The sequence below is a fragment of the Meles meles genome, chromosome 3, assembly GCF_922984935.1.
Source record: "Meles meles chromosome 3, mMelMel3.1 paternal haplotype, whole genome shotgun sequence".
NCBI classification, from domain to species: Eukaryota; Metazoa; Chordata; class Mammalia; order Carnivora; family Mustelidae; genus Meles; species Meles meles.
In genome coordinates this window covers 155,581,005-155,600,972 of record NC_060068.1, presented here as the reverse complement: position 1 = coordinate 155,600,972, position 19,968 = coordinate 155,581,005, and the positions used below count along the sequence as shown (strand labels likewise).

The 19,968-nt window shown below is 46.1% G+C and overlaps 1 protein-coding gene across 1 annotated transcript in view; it reads left to right on the top strand.

Moving 5' to 3' along the window:
- SKP2 (S-phase kinase associated protein 2) overlaps positions 1 to 19,968 on the top strand; it is a 33,341-nt gene that overhangs the window by 5,824 nt on the left and 7,549 nt on the right. Inside the window, exons 3-7 of the mRNA XM_045999308.1 lie at positions 5,650 to 5,761; positions 8,127 to 8,270; positions 9,771 to 9,905; positions 12,085 to 12,183; positions 13,554 to 13,684. Of these exons, the coding sequence (XP_045855264.1) occupies positions 5,650 to 5,761; positions 8,127 to 8,270; positions 9,771 to 9,905; positions 12,085 to 12,183; positions 13,554 to 13,684 (621 nt within the window). The remainder of the gene's footprint in view (positions 1 to 5,649; positions 5,762 to 8,126; positions 8,271 to 9,770; positions 9,906 to 12,084; positions 12,184 to 13,553; positions 13,685 to 19,968) is intronic.

The following is a 19,968-nucleotide window of genomic DNA, read 5'->3' as shown; positions in this document are numbered from 1 at the left end:
GCAAACAGACCAGACAGCAGAGTAGTCAGGCATCCAGGAAACAGATGGTTGATGTTTTGAGAATTCAATATGGCGAGTAAAATTAGATTAAGCATATCACAAGCCTGGATCCCAGCCACTGGAGGTGGAGAACAGACTTCTGCTCCATCTGCTTGGACAGCAGCCATTCTCGGGCTTCAGCCCCCCCAGCCAGGAACCCTGCAGTCAGTGGCCTGTGGTCAAACTGAGGGAGCCCTGGGCACTTGGCTGCCCTCTGAGGCCGTGCATTTTCTCGGCCTTTGTTCCTCCCCTTGGGAAGCCCACTTGATAGCTCTTGGCATCTTTGTTTTACGCCCTCTTCCAGCCAGCCTTCCCTCCCTCACCCTGATTGAGTTCGTTTTCCATAGCAAGTCAGGTGTGATTCCTAACCTTCCCTAACATTGTAGAAAACATGAAGAACACAGGGCAGGGGAGAGCGTAGAATATTTGAGCCTCCTGTGATCGAAAGGGCATCGTTTGGAGTCAGACGTGGGGTTGAATCCCCAGCCTGACACTTACTGTTGTGTGACCTCGTCCCCTTTGTCACAGTGGCATCTTCTTTTGAAGCCCCTCCCCCATCTCAAAGACAACTCCTGTACTGATGTGGGGACATTACCTTTCTTTGTGTGCTGGGTTTTGGTCTCCAGCCTCATTCCCTGGACACCAACAGCGCTGTGTTGTTCCTTTGCAGGTACAGTCCCTGTCCTGTTCCCTGCCCTCCCCCCGCCCACCCATGGCCAACCTCCCGACATCTACTTCCTCTGTCTGCACCTGCACCTCGGGGTGTGGGCCTCTTGGCCTGCTCAGACCGAGCCACCCAAACTTTGCCTCCTGGCTCGGCCACCTAGTAGTTGAGGTCACTTCAGTGAGGTGCTTCCACTCTGCTGAGACCAATTTCCTCCTGGGTAAAATGGCACTAGTGAGTGCCCAGGGTTGCTGCGTTTAAGTCCGTATGCTGAAATAAATGCTCGAGACGTTTTTAGGGTTTGCAGTAAATGGCAGTTTTGAAGTGTTAGGTTTTGTGTTTGTTGAGTAGTTTGTCTCCAGGCAGGGCTGTTGGGCAAGGATCCGTGGCTCACACCCAGCTCCCAGCTCTGGTGCATTGATTAGGCACCCAGGAATGCTAGTTGAGTGGAGCCGTAGGCCAGCCTTATCATTTCACAGATGAGGAGATTGACTGGTCTTAATAGGCAGCAGTAGTTTTGTCCGTCTCCAGACTAAAGCTGGCATTCTTCTTTTGGGTGTCAGTCATTCCTTTGTGAAGTGTCAGCTGAATACTTTCTGACATTCATTGCCAGGCCCTCCCCTAGACCCCAGGTGTGTGGTCGTGATTTGGTTAGCAAAGGTTAACCAGTCACACAAATACAAAATCAGCACATTCACAAATCATCTAGCAAAGATTTGCTGAATGCCTGTGGGCCGGGTATAGCGCTGTGTGCTGGGAATGCTGGTCTGGATCGGGGGGACTGCGATGGAGCTCTGGGAGTGCTCCTCCGAGGGGGTGACATTTAAGCTGAGATCCGAAGGGTAAATGAGTAGGAGTTCTAGTGTTATTACTGGTGTGGCTTCAGTGACTGGCTTTGGTGTCCTCTGCAAACCTCTGCCTTCGTTGCTGGGGCTAGTTTTCCTTCTAGCATTTTCATTACTTAGCTCATATTGTTCCAGTTGTTTTGATTTCTTATGTGTTCTCAATAAAATAAGCACTAAGTTCATTAATTTATTTCTCCCGCCCTCCCCTTCACCACAAGCCTCCCTAATTTCCCTTCCTGCCATCTTTAGTGAACGCGTGCACCCCATTCATAGCTCCACACGCCTTTCTATGCCAAAGGCTGTCTCCTGCATGCAGACGTGCCTGCTTGACACCTCCCTTGGCAGGCCTCTGGGAGGTTAATATGCTTTCCTGTTCCCTCAACCGCCCCCCCCATCCAGTGACTGACAGGTGTTGGTGGATTAATACTGCAGCACCCATGCCCTCAGCTGGGACAGCTCTGGGACAAGAGCTGTAGGGTCTCCTGGAGTCCCCAATGGACTTGAACTCCACTTGGCCATGGCGATAACCTGCTTTTTAACATACTCTGCATTGCTTCCTTCCCTCCCATATCTCTTCACTTCCCAGTGCTTCCTGGAATTACTTACCAAATAAACTACTTGAATTCAGGTCCCCCGGATCTGCTTCTGGGGATCCCAAACTTAGGTAGAGCACTGTTTGGGGCTCTTGGTAAATCGTACCATGTAGCGTTTGTCCAAGTAAAACCTCGTGTGTTTCCAAGCAGCATTGAAAAGAAAAGGTTCTCATGGAAGGCAAATGCACAGATTTAATGGTGAGAGGAGAGAAAGAGTCAAGATGGAGAAAGGAAGTGTGACTCTGCTGCTTGATCTCTTCCCTTACATTATTTAATCCTCACAGGGAACTGCTTTGCAAAATAAATCCCTTTATTCCCATTCCTGCAGATGAGGAAACTGAGCCTGGGAGATTGGTTAACTTGCCCAAGCGTCATAGACTTGGGCACCAGAGGTAGGTGCGTTCCCACAGTTCTCAAAAATGGGGATGCCGAGCACCTGGTGCCCCGATGGGCTGACGGGTCATGGTGCAGTCTAACGTACTGGATTCGAAATAACTAAGTGTGTCATCTCTTGCCAAATCACCCGCTAGAATCTGATCTACAGGGGCAAGAGGCAGCAGAGGTCAGGGAGTTAAGAGTTAATGTAAGGAAAACTGAAAATGCTGTCTGTCAACTTTGTTCCAATTTGAGAGGCAGAGGAGGAGCGCTGTTTGAGACCCTCTGTCTTCTGTCCATGCTGAGCTTGGAGGAGCCTTGTGGTGATGATGGAGGGTTGGTGCCACACTGAGAAGGTTCTGGGTCCTCTCCAGCTGCTCCCCAGGTTGTGATCCAGGGTCAGTAGGGATGGGCTGCCTTCTTCTGTTTGCCCCTGGTTGCAGGACTATAGTGATTCATTTTGTCCTCCAGAGAGGGGAGGTAGGCATTTATGAGCGACTGCATATCTCCTCATTTTTCAGTAGAGGCCACTTCCTCCAGGATGACTTCCCTGATCACTGCTCTACCACCACACACTGCACAGCACTGCACTGTGAACCCCGCTGAGCCCATCATGATACTTCACTGAAATTTCCTGTTTGTGTCTCAAACCCTGAGCTGGCCATCCCTTATGCCTCTTTGTAGAACAGATACCTGCACATACTACCTGCTCAGTAAATCTGTGCATGGACAGATGTATCAGACATTCCTCTAGTTCCTGCAAAAACAAAGATTTTTTGTTTTTAAGTCATGTTTTTGCTCTCCAGAACTCACGGCTAAACAGTTGAGTAAGTACATGATAAAATTGTGGTTAAAAAACAAAGTGACTTGTTCTTGGTGATGTCACAGGAAGCCTTCCATAGGCATTGGGGTTTTAACAGCAACTTGATTTTAAATCAGTAGCCGTCGGGGGCAGACACAGTGTGCACAGGGCTATGGAGATGTGGCACGGAACGACTCATTCTGAGAATTACAAGTAGGTCCAAATGGCTTGAGCACATCTCTACATAATGAACTGAGACAAACGAGTGGGGTCTTGAGGTGAAAGCTTTGAATTTCACACCCAGCAGTTTGGACTTCAGGCTATGTACATGGGGGGCACCGCTGAAAGGTTGTCATTGAGGGAAGGGCCTGATTGTTTTAGAAAGATTGCCCAAGGGTCCCATCCGGAGGCAGCAGGTGCATCACCCGCCTCAAGGCTTTTCTCCATCAAGTCCTCCGCAGAGCCTGGCCCGCTGTGCTGGTGCAGTAAATACTGACACCTTTTAGATGGGGAGGGCCAGTGTATTAGTCATCAGGGTTCTACAGAGACGCTGAACAAATAGGAGACATAGGGACATTTATTATAAGGAATGGGTCACACAGTGATGGAAGCTGGAAAGTCCTAAGGTCCGTGGTCCAAAGGCCTAGGAACCAGGAGAGGAGATGGTTAAATTCCAGTCCAGCTCTGAGGGCAGGAGGGGAGCCATGTCCCAGCTCAAAGGTAAGGACGAAGCCTGTTCTCCCTTCATCAGTTGTTCTCAACAGCCTTGGACTGGATGAGCCCTGTGTGCATTGGGGAAGGGAATCTGCATTTCTCAGTCGATGGACTCAGATGTTCATCTCATGCAGGAACACCTCACAGAAACACCCAGAATAGTGTGGAACTAAAGTGCTGGACACCTCTTGACCCAGTCAAGTTGACACACAAAGAGAACCATCACAGAGGGAAGAGGATAGGCTCGGTGTACAAGAGCCATTGAGGGCAGAGGGAGACAGGGGAGGCCAGTTACTGAACTAACCTCAGCACCCAGCTGCTTCAGTCCCTGCTCCTCTTCTTCTTGACCATTGTCCTGTTGTCCTGATCTTGTTATTCTGTATGTTCACACATAAGAATTCTGTTTAGAAATTGTTTTTATAAGACAAAACTGATGTTAAAATATCTACCTTTTTTCCCTCTGGTTTGTTTGTTTGTTTTAACACAGAGCCCGAGCAATCCTTTTAGAACTTTCTATGCTCAGAACCCTCTAATTGTTCCTCTTGACGTTCAGCGTCACAGCCAGAGTCCTCATCATGGTGTACAAAGTTCTGCATGACCCGACCCCTCTCACTTCTCTACCTTATCCTCTATCACTGGCCCCTCCCCACTCTTCCTGCTGTTCCTCAAAGCAGACATGCTGTTCCCTGTATCTAGAGCACACCCTGGGTACTCACAGGGCTAACTCCCTCACTTCGTTCAATCCTTTGCTCGGTGATCCCTGTCTCGGTCAAGCCTTCCTTGGCTGAAATTTGTTGAGATTTTTGAACACTGGTCCCATACCTTCTATGCTGTCCTTTACCCTGCTTAATTTTTCTGCATAGCACAAATCCAATCTTTACATATCATTTAATTTACTAATTTTTTTTTAATGTGTGATTATTTCTTCCCACTAGAATGTAAGCTCCATGAAGCTAAAAGTGGTTGGTCTGTGTGATTTCCTGCTGTCTCCCCAGCACCTAAAGTGCTTCCTGGCCCCATAGGAGGCAGAGAGGTACATGAGACCACCGTTTAGATATTGTACTTGTAGGCAGATTGACTTCTAAATGCTTTCTGTAAATCTGAAAGAAGGAGAAGACTTCATTTGCCTTTTAGATAAGGTCACTACTCAATAAATCCACCACAAATCCACTTCAGAGAGAAACAAGGCATTTCTTAGCGACCAGAGACATCACGCCGTAGACATTATGGTTCGCTGTCTGAGGGGGCGGGTTCTTGGTCTGTACCACCCTTAATGCAGTCCTGGCCTAAGTCCTGGCCTAAGGTTGGCTGACAGGTGCTGAAGGCAAAAACAGTGTGAAAAGTATTCTTGGTTTTGTCTTTTCTCCTTTGTGGAGAAAGTGTGGTGCTTACCACTGGTACAGAGACCATGAGTGACAAGAAAAACAATTGTGGAATGAGTAATTCGATTTGTGTTAAATTCCCCTTTCAAGTTCAGTATTTGTGTGTATCCTTGTGTGTAAGGGTATCCTTGAGTTCAGTATTGTGTGTATCCTTGGCGAGCATGGAAAGACTCAGTAAGCTTGATTGGGTAAAAGAATGGTGATGAGAAAACACATCTTTTTTTCTCCCTTAAAGGTGTTTCCTGGGACTCACTTCCTGATGAGCTGCTCTTAGGAATCTTCTCCTGTTTGTGCCTCCCTGAACTCCTAAAGGTCTCCAGTGTTTGTAAGAGGTGGTATCACCTAGCGTAAGTATTTTTCACCCCTGTCGGTATATGTGTGGGAAAGGGGGAGAGTTATTTATTTATTCATTGGGGCCTGGTGAAACTAAAAGAAAAATGTAGTAGCAGAAAGAAAACTAACTAGGTACCTTTGTATTTTTATTAATGATTAGTGTCTTTGTTTCACAGTGGAAGGGAGGGGAGGAGTCTCCTGGCGGTATAAACTTACGCACCTCAGAAAACTTCTTTTTTCAGTATTCATGTGCTTATTGGATCCTGACTCCGGACCAGGCGATGCACCAGGAGTGGGGGGCTGCATGAAGGCCTAGCGATTCCCCACACGGGGCTGGGCAGTGAGAGCAATGGGGAGAGCAGTATTGGAACTCAGTGTGAACCCCCCATTTCTGACACTGAACACTGTGATGGGGGGGCCTACTTGACACTTCTGAGCCTTAGTCCCCCCATATGTACAACAGAGGTCATAGTACCTTCCAGACAGGGCAGTGATGAGGGTAAAATCCCAAGATGCTGGCGCAGTGCCTTGGCTCGTGGAAGCGTGGGGCATGCGGTCGCCAATAGTCGTGGATGTCTTTGTTGGTTTGGGGGCACACCTTCAGGTTTGCACAGTGAGCCGCACGTGGAAAGTCTCAGTGCGCAGGAAGCAGTAACAGGCCAGAAGGGGCAGGGTGCGGGGAGGCTTTGTTTTTCAGGGGAACTTCTTCCATCTATTCCGCTTGTCCTCTCCAGCCAGCCACCCACTAGCCATCCTGGGCACTTGAAGGCCGTCTGTGTCTCATCTCCCTCCACGAATCTGTGGCTCTCACAGTGAGATGGCAAGAGCCCCTGACCCTCCATTCAGGGCTCTGCAGGCACTGAGACATTACAGGCATTTCCAGCGGTGGGCTCCTTGCTTAGGAGACCCTGGGGGCAGAAGGGTGTGTGTACCCGGAATGCTGGAGCGCGTGGAGGTGGAGTTGCACTGATGCACTGATCCCTGCCCGGGCGACCCCATAGTAATTTTCTTTTCATCCTCTTCATGCAGAGTCTGTAAATCCTCACCTCAGTTGTCATATGAGTCACAGGTGCCATCTAGGAAGCACTGCCTTCTTAATCATAGAGGTCACGTGATGCCTTGGCAATTTCATCAGGCAGAACTATTTCAGAGCCAGTGGTCTGCTTATTTCAAGCAGTATTAAAAAATACAATTCTAGTAGGCATTTCAAATGTTCCCTCCTGTGCTTGAGCTCATGTTTTCTTTTTTTTTTTTTTTTTTTTTTGCTAAGTTGCATTAATCTGTGGCTGTTAAAGCTCCCTTATTGTACTGTTCTGTACATTTCAGTACTTCATTTTTGCTTTAGAAAAACTATCCAAACTCTAAGTAATGTATTTCCTCTCACATTAGTTCATACATATACATATATTTCTGTGCACACATACGCTTTTTTTTTTTTTTTGCTTAAAGGGTATTATAAAACACCCAAATGCCTTTGTAGGGTTTCTTATTCCTCGTAGATATTTGATAGTCATATCTCTTAATCAAGTGTAGTTGACCCTTAAGCAACATGGGGGTCAGGGGCACTGCCCCTCCTGCCCACTCAAAAAATCCACGTGACTTTTAACTCCCCAAACCCTTACTACTAATAGACTACTGTTGACCAGAAGCCTTACCCATGGCATGAACAGTTCATTAACACCTATCTTGTAAGTTATATGTATTGTATATTCTTATTCTAACAATAAAGGATGCTAGAGAGAAGAAAATGTTATTAAGAAAATCATAAGGAAGAAAAAATACATTTACAGTACTGGAAAAAATCTGCATATAAGTGAACCTGCTCAGTTCAAGCCCATCTGCAAAGATCAGGTGTGGGGCTAACTTTCTTCCTTTTAGTTCTATTTCCGTGTTACTTAGAGTAATTGCGGTAACTCATGTATGCTTTACAGAAACAGCAAGTGGGATCGTTGAGGCCATTTTGAACCTACACCTACCTGTCAGTAATCAATTAAGAGATTGGAGCAATCGTTTTTTTAAATTATTAAATTGTATTGAACACTAAAATTTTATTCTGTGGTTCCAGCTCATTCATTACATGGCTATGATAGCATTGAATCATCTGAAGGAAAAACATACAGATATATGCATGTATGTGTGTCTCTGTCTTAGTGTATGTGTGTGCAAATGAAGGTGGAAGCTTATCCATGATACGAGCAAGAAATACTCATTTGTGTCTTAAAAAATACCATAGCTAGTTGTATAGTCAGCTCAAAACCGAAGCTTCCTTTAGAATCTGCTTCAGGGCGATTCAGTGGCCAGAGCCTCCTTGTTGCGGAGTGGTGGGGCCCTCCGGTATCCAGTGCCCTCAGCTAACCAAGGCCCCCCCCTCTTTTCCAGGTTTGATGAATCTCTGTGGCAGACTTTAGACCTCACAGGTAGAAACCTGCACCCGGATGTGATTGGTCGGTTGCTGTCTCGAGGAGTGGTTGCCTTCCGCTGCCCACGATCATTTATGGATCAACCATTGGCGGAACATTTCAGGTAAAAAAGGAAAAGCCCCCAGAAAAGGCTGTTTGTACATCTTAAGGTGGAAATGGATCAAAACTTTGTTTCTTTCCTGTAACTTACGGCCTGTGACAAGTCTGTGCCGTGGAAGGCTTATAGAATTTTGCTGTGTGGTCTTTGTGTTGAAACACAGCACAGCTTTCAGTGATGCTGTTTCCGTTCTTGGGCTCTTGCAGGGGGTCAAGGAGGCACATTTTGCTTCCCTCAGGTGGGGTCCTTGGAGGATGGGCACCGTGGGCCCCATGAGGCAGGAGCCGTGCACCGCACTCACTCGCACATGCAAGGCAGCCTCGCTCTTCCCACGCTGCCCGTTTCTGACAAAGACAGAGTGTGAGGAGTCTTCTCAAACTTTGAAGCTCTGGGTATCTGCTCTTATGGTGGACAGATTCGCGACCTGAGCAAGAATGCCCTCTTTTTGCTCATTTTGTGGAGAATTTTGAAGAACGACTTCTCTTACTGATAGTTTGGCGGTATGGTTTAAAGCCGTGGAGTGGAATAACTAGATACTGAACAGAAAAATAAACTAAGAACAGCAGAGTTAAGGACAAAACCTACATCCTGACTCTGGTACTTTCCCCTTCCCTCCAGGGTTATATGGCAGCACCCTTTTCCACTGCTGGTTACCCTTGTCCCGTGCTCTTCCTTCTCGGTCCCCTTCACGTGTGCACTTTCCTTGGCTATTCTGGGCTCTGTCCCTGGTCCCTGGCTGCCTTCTCTTGATCCACACACTGGCCTCGGACACACTGTCTTATATACCCACCATAGTGCTAGAACTTCCACATCCCCTTCTCCAGTTCAGCCCTCTCGTTCAAACAAACACCTAGGCCCAGTTACCTAGAAACTTCCACCCCTGCATTTCCTCCAGGTACCTCAGTGTTAGCCCTTTATAGCTGGCTCTTCCACTGTCTTTTCTGTTTCAGTAATTTACTCACTCATCTTTGCCTGCAGGATTCATAGGCAAAATCTTGTCACCCGCATTCAGCTCATTCTCATGATGCCCACGAATTAATTTCCTAAGGGGGACTGAATAAGCAGCAGCATCTTGACTTGGCAGAAATTCTCCTGAATTTAATTAATGAATTTTTTAAAGACTTTATTTAATTGAGAGCATGCACATGTGATAAAACAGGGCAGGTGGAGGGAGAGGGAGAAGCAGACTCCCCGCTGAGCAGGGAGCCCAGCGTGGGCCTCGATCCCAAGATTCTGGGAACATGACCTGAGCCAAAAGCAAATTCTTAATTGACTGAGCCACCCGGGCACCTCCTGAAATCCTCCTGAATTTCAAAATGAATGAGGGGAGGGAGTTATCTAGTAGCAATTTATTTTAAGACTGAAACTGTACTACTTAAATGTGTATTTGGGGGTCATGTTTGTGATTGGTGGCTCATCTGGGGAGAAGGTGGGGTTGGATTTGATTTGGAGGTATGTGTGCGAGCCCCCTTAACAGAGCGTCTCTTTTCCCTCCTCTGTGCCCAGCCCTTTCCGTGTGCAGCACATGGATCTGTCCAACTCTGTAATTGACGTGTCTACCCTCCATGGCATTCTGTCCCAGTGCTCCAAGTTGCAGAACCTAAGCCTGGAAGGCCTACAGCTGTCAGATCCCATCGTCAAGTAAGTGGCCGTCAGGAGCATGTGACAAAGGCAGTTGTTTTGATGTGTGTTAACTTCGTTTTCTGAGTATAATCTGGGTGCCCTTCCATCCATGTCCAGATGGACTCAGAAAAGAGCCATGGGGTGCCCCACTTCTGCAGGACTCATCCAGGCCACCCAAGTTCGCATGTTAACTATGTACAGGGCCATATGCCAGGTTCCAGACATACAGGGATGATGAGTAAAGGCAAGGTCCCTGCCTCACTCATGGGAGAGACGGATAATTACAGTGCAGTGTGTTTGTTACATGCGCCGGTGAATACAAGGCATCATCCCGGAGAGACCTAGTTAAATTGAGGGAGGGCAGCTGCCTTAGAGGGAGTGACTCCTAAGCTGAGGATGGAAGGCATTCAGGTTAGAGATCGCCCTGTGATGAGGTAAAGCTGCCCGTGCAGTTCTAACCAGTGTGGCAGGCGGGAACTTGCGGAGCACGGGGTGCAGTGAGAAGACCCCAGGAAGGGGGGAAGCAGCTCAGAACAGGCCCCTGCCGTGCTGTAGGAAGTTTGGCCTCCGGGGCAAAGGGAAGTGTGCCAAAGAAAGTGGTCCTGAGAATGGAGGGAACGTGCAGAGTGGAAGTTCAGATAAAGAATCTGCTGGGCACCTGGGAGGGTTAACCAGCTGTGGAAAAAACTAGACTAGCGAGATGCTGTTGTGTTCATTCAGGTGAGAAATGATGAAACCTGATGTAAAAAAATGAGCAGTAGTAGCGTTAGAATAAGTTTCTTGAACACTATGTGCCAGATACTCGGTTCTTCAAAGTTCACCCCTGATGTAAGTTCTGATTGTTCCCCTTTTTACAAGTACAGAAACTGAGGCACGGAGAGGCTGAGTAACTTGTCTGAGCTCACATAGTTTTTTGTTGTTGGTTTGTTTGTTTGTTTTTTCACATTTCATAGTTTTATTGAGACGTTTTTAGTTTTAATTGTCTATTATAGGTACAATTCTGATGGTCATATCAAAGCTCTATTATAAATAGCAGATAGTAAGTTGGCTGCATGCCTTAGACACACAAACGCACGATATTTTACACTCCCCTGTATGCAAACTTAAAGGAAATATACATTCCTTTTATTAAAAACACAATTACGTACAATAAGTCTGGAATTTGTTAAGCTACCATTGATTTAGATAAACCTGAGAAGGCTCAAAATGTCAAATAACACTGTTTCCATACTCCCCATTCAATGAAATTGTTAATCACGAAGAAATCTGGTTAAATTATATTAAAATCACAGATAATATAAAAATAAACATTTTTGCAAAAACACTAAACATATTAGAATTCAAAGTCACAAATTTTGATATGTAACATTCCCCTTCATATTCATTTGTAATGATGTGTATGATACAATGTGTAACATAATAAAAATTGTAACAGAGTTCAGCAGCCAACTTGGCTACAACTTGGCTATAGAGTATGATTCCAGAACTCTCAGTCTTAATCATGGAGTCCCACTAACACAGGCTTTTGGGAGTGTAGAGAAGGCAAATCTGAGAGATGTTTGCTTGGAAGAACCTGGAGATTCAACACATAGAAATGTGGCTACAAGCTGTTACTAATTATGAGTAAAATAGAGATGATGTTTATTCAAGCACTCTTTTTTCAATTTAAAACCTACATTGCTTGGTGTTTTGGTTTTGTTTTTTTTTTTTTTTTTTTGGAAGATTTTATTTATTTGACAGATAGAGATCACAAGTAGGCAGAGAGAGAGAGAGGAGGAGGAAGCAGTCTCCCTGCTGAGCCGAGAGCCTGATGTGGGGCTCCATCCTAGGACTCTGGGATCATGACCTGAGCCGAAGGCAGAGGCTTAACCCACTGAGCCACCGAGGCGCCCCTGCTTGGTGTTTCTTGTGTGGTTCCTTTGTGCCAGGCATTGTGCTGAGTCCCTTATCACATTCTATAACTGAATTTTGACAGTACTAAGAAGGTACTGATTCTGCCATTCCACAGATAAGTAAACTGGGGCAAAGCATCCTGCTCGCTGTCCTACAGAGTGAGACGTGAACTGAAACTCACTTCTGGCTGTAAGGCCTGTGTGCTTAGCTGCTGACTTCTCTAGCCTGCTTTCCTCAGAGTGCTTATTAATTGAGTAGCAGTGTCTTACTGGTATTCCTCTGACATTTGCCTTTTTTTTCCCAGTAATCTTGCGCAAAACTCGAATTTAGTGCGACTGAATCTTTCTGGGTGTTCTGGATTCTCCGAATCTGCCCTGAAGACCTTGCTGAGCAGCTGTTCCAGGTAGGAAAGATTGGAGAATTGGTTATACAACTGTTTTTGCAAATACACAATTATCCCTCCCATGAGCAAGGCGTTGGATCTATTTCTTGAGCTATTCCAAACTCTGAGCTCTTGGTGGTACATAATATCCTTTACCCTCTAAACTTCCTGTTCAACCTGAGGAGCCAAATCAGTCAGGTTGGCAGAGGCTACTTGTGTAGTAATCCCCCCCTTTTTCTTCACTTGAAAGTAAGAAAAATTGGGTGATGTGTTTATCAAAATTAATCTCTTTATACCTGACTGTACAGTCAGGCTTTTCCCTATAGTATCTGTAGACCTAACTTAGCGGATATCATAGATTTGGGTGAGTCCATTAAAAACATCTTTATTTCGTATAATAATGTCAGTATATAAAGAAAGATACAGTGACAGCCATTTCTTTTTTTTTTTCTAACCAACTTTTTTTTTTTTTTTAAGATTTTATTTATTTGACAGAGAGAGAGAGCAGAAGTAGGCAGAGAGGCAGGCAGAGAGAGAGGGGGAAGCAGCCTCCATGCCAAGCAGAGAGCCTGATGTGGGGCTCGATCCCAGGACCCTGAGATCATGACCTGAGCTGAAGGCAGAGGCTTAATTAACCCACTGAGCCACCCAGGCGCCCCGTAACAGCCATTTCTAAGTGAGAAGAGGACGTGGCTCACAGAATACTTTGTGTGTGTCCTTTTTAATAGCCCCTCATCTTTCCTCTCTGGCATTGTATGCATGTCTCTTTAATGACCTGCTGAAAGTAGATTGCCTTAGGATAAGAGAGAGAAATGTATAACCCTCCATTTGTTCTGCAATGTCAGGAATGGGGTATGTGGCTTAATCCATGGATATTGTCTTCGAATTCATTGGCTCAAGTCAGAGCAAGCCGGATAAGAAGTGGGCTTTTGCAAGGTCGATGTCTCTTTATTGGGAATCCCCGGTATAACCCATCGACTTTTTTAAGCCTCTGGAGTGGTTGTTCAGCCTCTGGCTGTTTGCTGACAACCTGGGTAGTTGAGAAAGAAAACGAGGTTGGAGGTGCTCCACCTGGTCCTGTAACCTGTGGGACCCCTCAGGAGGAGCGGAGAGTGTTCCCTCCATTTCCAGAAGGGGGCAGCACCCACTAAGGTTGGGGCTGAGTTCTGCTGGCGACCTTCTGGGGCACACCAGGGCAAGGGAGCGGTTCAGGAGGGGAGAAGGCTGTCTCAGGTGAGCTGAGGCAGCTGCCTAGAGAAGCAGAGGTTCTCTGCGTGAACTGGTTAGGAATCTGTGGCTTTGTGTTTTCTCTGCAGCTCTGAGACAAGTGCTTTCCTAGAGCTTGTTCCTGGGTCCCGGTTTCATGCTTTCCGTGTTTCTCTTCTGTGCAGACTGGATGAGCTGAACCTGTCCTGGTGTTACGACTTCACCGAAAAGCATGTGCAGGTGGCTGTCGCGCACGTGTCCGAGACCATCACCCAGCTCAATCTCAGCGGCTATCGGAAGAATCTGCAGAGAGCAGGTGAGCCCCTCCAGGCCCTGGACCCTTCCCGGCAATGAGGGCGGCAGTAGGTGTGATTTCTCGGAGAGCGCCTCTCAGTGCTGCCCTGCGCCGTTTGTCTCCTTGAATCCAGCGCTCCTGTTCTTAGTTGTGTTTTTCAGGTGTGGTGGCTGCTGACATGAAAGGGTGGGTAAAAGCAAAGAGCTGGTGGGGCAGCACCGAGGTCGGAATCCAGAGTCTCAAAGTGGAAACCTTTCTACTTGAAACCAATTTATTTCTAAGCGGCACTTCTTTTAATCTGCTAAGTGAGTGGGTAAGACCTGCAGCAGGAAATCGATGAATGCCGTGTTTGATCAGTATTCAGTGGTTCTCAACCGGCGCCAGTTTGCCTGCAAGGGGACATTTAGGGAGATCTGGAGACAGTTCTTAGCGCCACAGCCGCGGGGGTGTTCCTGGCAGCTGGTGGGCAGAAGCCAGGAATACTGGTGAGCAGAGTGCCCAGGACAGCAGAATACCACAAAAGATAATCTGATCCAAAATGTCAGTAGTGCCAAGGTTGAAGCCCTCTTATAAACTCTGTGAGTTCATGTTTAAAACTCTTTTTAGTTCAATCTAAGATGATGATGAGGTGGTTTAGTTGAACACAGACATTTGAAGTGAGCGGTAATGTGTGATTGTTAGCCGTCTTTATACGCCTCAGTGTTCAGTTATCCTTATTTGTCTAGTATTGGCAGAATCCTGATCGGCAGAGATACATGTTTGCAAATGGCATAGTTTGTTTGTTTTTTTTTATTAACATATAATGTGTTATTTGCTTCAGGGGTACAGGTCTGTGATGCATTAGTCTTAACACGCTTCACAGCACTCACTGTTGATGGACATCTAGGTTCTTTCTACAGTTTGGCTATTGTGGACATTGCTGCTATAAACATTCGGGTGCACGTGCCCCTTCGGATCACCACATTTATATCTTTGGGGTAAATACCCAGTAGCGTAATTGCTGGGTCGTAGCGTAGCTCTATTTTCAACTTTTTGAGGACCCTCCATGCTGTTTTCCAGAGTGGCTGCAGCAGCTTGCATTCCCACCAACAGTGTAGGAGGGTTCCCCTTTCTCCGCGTCCTCGCCAGCATCTGTCATGTCCTGACTTGTTAATTTTAGCCATTCTGACCAGTGTGTGGTGGCATCTCACTGTGGTTTGGATCTGTATTTCCCTGATGGCCAATGGCACAGCTTGTTTGAATGGCTTCCCCTCGCGATCCCAGGCCGTGGGCCAGGCAGAGCCTCGCCGAGCTAGCAGCACACCTCAGCCATGTCTTCAGGACTTGGTGTTGGCTCATGAAGGTGCTTTGTTTTTATGGTTTTTGTGATACTCTAGATGATTTGAATCGAATTGCAGAGTGTGTCTTCCTAGAATGTAAGTAGTATTTGTAAACTGCTTCACCAGGACAAGTTCAGTGTATCAGGCTGGCGCGAAGAGGACCTGGGTTCTTGGGGGTAGCTGGGGGCTTGAGGCCTTTGCTGGGCTCCAGTCCGGAAGCCTGCAGCTGCAGACAGGGGAACATTTTCTTTAGACAGGTGTGAGAGCAGCAGTGTGTCTGTCTTCCCGCTCTCCCCTACACATAGCATTTGTGTTCTACATTTTTTTACCCCTGAAATACTGTTTGGAATCTGATGATAGTCCTATATAGTCATTCTCAAAAAAGACATAAAATATGGGGAAAATCACCCATAATCTCAGTAACCTCTTGCTGGTCTTTTTTCTGCATAAAAATGTTTATTAAAGTGGGACACAGGGGCACCTGAGTGGCTCAGTGGGTTAAAGCCTCTGCTTTCGGCTCAGGTCATGATCCCAGGGTCCTGGGATCGAGCCCCGCATCTGGCTCTCTGCTCAGTGGGGAGACTGCTTCCCTTCCTCTCTCTCTGGCTGCCTCTCTGCCTACCTGTGATCTCTGTCTGTCAAATAAATAAATAAAATCTTTAAAAAAAAAAATGTGGGACACAGTGCATGAAATACTTTGCAGTATGCTTTTCCCCCCATTTTTAGTAGCTGCACCCCATCATTTTCGGTGGCTGTGTGGTAGTCCGTCAAATAGATACGGAATAATTTGTACCAATTGAATAATTTCTTCACTTGATCTCCTTATAATGGACTTTTAGAGTCTTTCCAGGTTTTTCCTTTTTTAACAACCTTGTCATGGACAGAGACAAATCTTGGAGTACATTTCTAAGGGTGGATTCTTCTAAGTGAGTTAAGGATTAGGATCTGTTCTTAAGCTTTGGGTCGTTCTTGCCAAATGACCTTCCAAGGATGTTAAGCTCCCACCAGCAAGCAGCCTCTTCACATTGAATCCCACCACCAGGTCTTTCCTGTTCATCCCCAAGCCCAGAAAAGGCTGTGCCTTATTGACATTTCCTTCCCGTATCTGAATTTCCTGTTTCTTTAATTGAATGAAACAACGTTCTTGGTGCAGGGTTGAGAGACTCTGCCGTAGGCAAACTGCTGTTAATCTATCCACCTTGGGCTTAAAACTCTTCTCTTTGTTCCTCCAGAAAAGGAGAGAGCCTGTTTACCAAGCTCTGGCCAGAATAATAGGTAATAAAATCCTGCTTGCTGGACACCTTCAGGGCAAGGACAAAGATCTGCAGTTTAAGTTGAAGTGTGTGTGTTCTTAGTTACGCAGTGGGAATCGGAGATTTTTTTAACAGTGGCACCCAGTACTTCACCATTTAGAAGATGGTATGAATGTCCTTTTAGCTCCTACACTGGCACCAGTCTGCCCAGGTTCCAGTTCCTGCTCTGCTGTTTACTGGGTAGTCTGAACCAAGTTGCTGAACTCCCTGTTCCTCAGTTTCCTCATCCATAAAACAGAGATAGTAGTGGAAGCCATCTCTTAGGGTCATAGTAAGGAGTAAATGGGTGAATCCCGCGGAGCTAAGTGAGTGGGTAAGACCTGCCGCAGGAAATCGATGACTGTGCAGTGAGTGCAGTGATGGTCACTGTTATTTTTGCCACCCCCGTGGGGCAGTAGGGAAGCACTGCCTGGGGTCCTGGAGGACCAGCTCTTGGTCTTGGATTTGACCTTGACTTCTCTACATGAAATCATCTCTCTCCTTGAAATGACAGGTTAGATTTGGGGGTTTGTCAGATGCCTTCTGGCGCAGGTGGATCTCCAGCTCGTGGCGAAATGAAGGGGGCAGAGTATAGAGGGAATCATAGCAGTGACTACGGTTTATGAGCCCTTTCCGCTGAGGGATGCCAGGGCTTAAGTGAGGCCTGGAGAGTACCAGTTCTACCCAACCACCCCCTCCCCAAGGTTTTGTTCTTTCCTAGGTGGCATCAAACGAGATTGGATCTAACTGGGGATTTGGGGGATGGCTAGTGGGCTGGCTGGGTGATGGGTCTCTCAAAATTGTACTGTGCCCTCCTTCATTTTTTTTAGTCACTCATTAGACAAATGTTTATTGAGCTCTGCTGATGCACAGAGCCCTGTTCCTGACTTGGAAGCTGTGACCTTGAACAAAACCGAGGAAGTCACCCCTGTGCGGTGTACATACTGACAGGGAAGCCAGGCAACCCACAAACAACGAAATGTGGTGAACAGAGGGGAAAAGCAGGGAGGAAGAATGGAGCAGAGTGTTGGCCAGAGGGGGCCGTTTGCAGATGGAATGGCCAAAGAGAGAGCCTCTCCCAGAAGTGACACCGATCAGAGGCCTGATTGGGTCAAGGCGGGACCTGTATAGATAAATGAGGAAAGAACATTCTGGAACTGGGATCAGCAAATGTAAAGCCTCAATATGGAAATCAGTGTTAGAGGGAGCAAGGAGCACAATGATAGGAGGTAAGATAGCCCAGGGTTCTCTAAGCCAAGGCAGAAGCTTTGTTCAGATTTTCTCTGAGTGAGATGGGAAGCCCCTGTAGCATTTTGAGCAGGAAACGATAGGGTCTGACTCCCCTTCAAATGTCGTCTTCTAGTGCTGTATTGACAAAAGGCTGTAAGAGATGGGGGAGGGCAGTGACGTGGGACGTGGTAAGAAATGATCAGACATTAAAAAGTCAACAGACTGGATGTGGGATGTGAGAGAACCGCTGAGCGTGCTTCCCGGGGTTTCGGCCCAGGCAGCTGGGTTGGTGACGGTAGCACTTCCCGGAGACAGGGAAGACTTTAGGGAAGGACCAGATTTAGAGGAGAAATAACTATTGGTTTTTAGGCCTGAATTTGAAATGCCTGTCCCACATCACAGTGGATGTATCAAGACAGTTTAAAAGGTTTTATTTATTCATTTTTGAGAGAGAGAATGAGCATGAGAAGAGGGAGGGTCAGTGGGAGAAGCAGACTCCCCGCTGAGCAAGGAGCCCAATGCCAGACTCGATCCGGACTCCAGGATCATGACCTGAGCTGAAGGCACTCACTTAACCAACTGAGCCACCCAGGTGCCCTATCGAGACAGTTTAAAATGCAAGTCTAAGATTCAGGAGAGGGAATGGGGCTGAAGACAGAACTGTGGGAGGAAAAAGCCCCAACCGTGAATGAGGCTTACTTACTTTTAAACATAAGTAACATATATTGATTGATTTTCTTTTTCTTTTTTTAAGATAGAGTGAAGAGGGGGAGAGGGGCAGAGGAGAAGCAGAGGGAGAATCCTAAGCAGAACCTGATGCTGGGGTGGGGAGGGGTGTGAGGTATGTGTGTCGATCTCACGAGCCTGTAATCAAGAGTCAGACGCCCAACCAACTGAGCCACCCAGGCACCCCTATTGATTCATTTTCTGCATACAAAATAACACATGTGACTCTCTTCCAAATTTTGAAAAGTTACCTGTAATCCTACCATCCTTGGGTGTATTTCCTTCCAGCCTTCCCCTCCTACCCCCAACCCCATGAACCTTTTTCTCTCTGTGAATTTGTGTAAAACTATGAGTTTGGGGGGATTCCTGCGTGGCTCGGTCAGTTAAGCATCTGTCTTGGGCTCAGATCCTTGGGATCGAGCCCTGCGTCAGGCTCCCTGCTCAGCGGAGAGGATGCTTCTTCCTCTGCCTGCCGCTGCCCCAGCTTGTGCTTGCTCTCTTTCTCTCTGACGAATAAATAAATAAAACCTTTAAAAACAAATAAGAGTTTTTGCATGTATTTTTACTAAATTGAGATTATAATGCATTATATGTATTTTGTTTTCACTATGTAATATATCTTGAGTATTTTTTCATGTCACGAAGTACTATCTAAAAGCTTTTGAGTGACTGCCATTGGCATTGTGTTCCACAAAATGGGTGGAGGTTAATGAATTAAAATAATTGGGGAAGGGGCTATTACAACTATTGATGAAATGAATGTCTTTATGCATACCTCATTGTTTTTCTAAAAGTGGAATTACTGAGCCAAAGAGCCGAGTGTATAATGCTCAAAACACACCAAAAACTCAGTTCACCGTAAAGAAAGTCAGTTTGCTTCCCTGAAAAGCTGCATAAAATTAAATATCCACTTGTAGTATATATGAGACGGGCTTTATTATATTTCATCAATTCTGGATGTTATGATAGAATTTTTTTTTTCATTTGATAGCTGAAAATTATTATTTTAGGAGCGCCTGGGTGACTCAGTGGGTTAAAGCTTCTGCCTTCGGCTCAGGTCATGATCTTGGGGTCCTGGGCTTGAGCCCCGCATTGGGCTCACTGCTCAGCAGGGACCCTGCTTCCCCCTGTCTCTCTGCCTACTTGTGATCTCTGTCTGTCAAATAAATAAATAAAAACTTTAAAAAAAAAAAAAAGGAATATTTTAATTTTATTTTGCCTTTCTTGCACCATTTTTCTCTCTGTTTGGCCAAGTATCACTTCCATATTTTTTGCCCATTTTCTATGTTTATCTTTCTTTACTCTTTATATAAGACCATTAACACTGTTTAATGTTGGAAACATTCCCAGTTTTCTGATACTTTTTTTTTTTAAGATTTTATTTATTTATTTGAAAGACAGAGATCATCACAAGTAGGCAGAGAGGCAGACAGAGAGAGGAAGAAGCAGGCTCCCTGCTGAGCAGAGAGCTGGATGCGGGGCTCGATCCCAGGACCCTGGGATCATGACCTGAGCCGAAGGCAGAGGCTTAACCTACTGAGCCACCCAGGCACCCCTTCTGATACTTTTTAAATTTTGTTTTGTTTTGCTTTAACATGGTAGACTTAAAACTTCTATGTAGTAAATTACCACTTTCCTTTATGTTTTCTTTGTGTTAAGGAAAATCTAAGATCCAATGAATAATTACCCTATATTTATGCATTTTAGGACCTTTTAATATATGTGGGATTTATTTGTA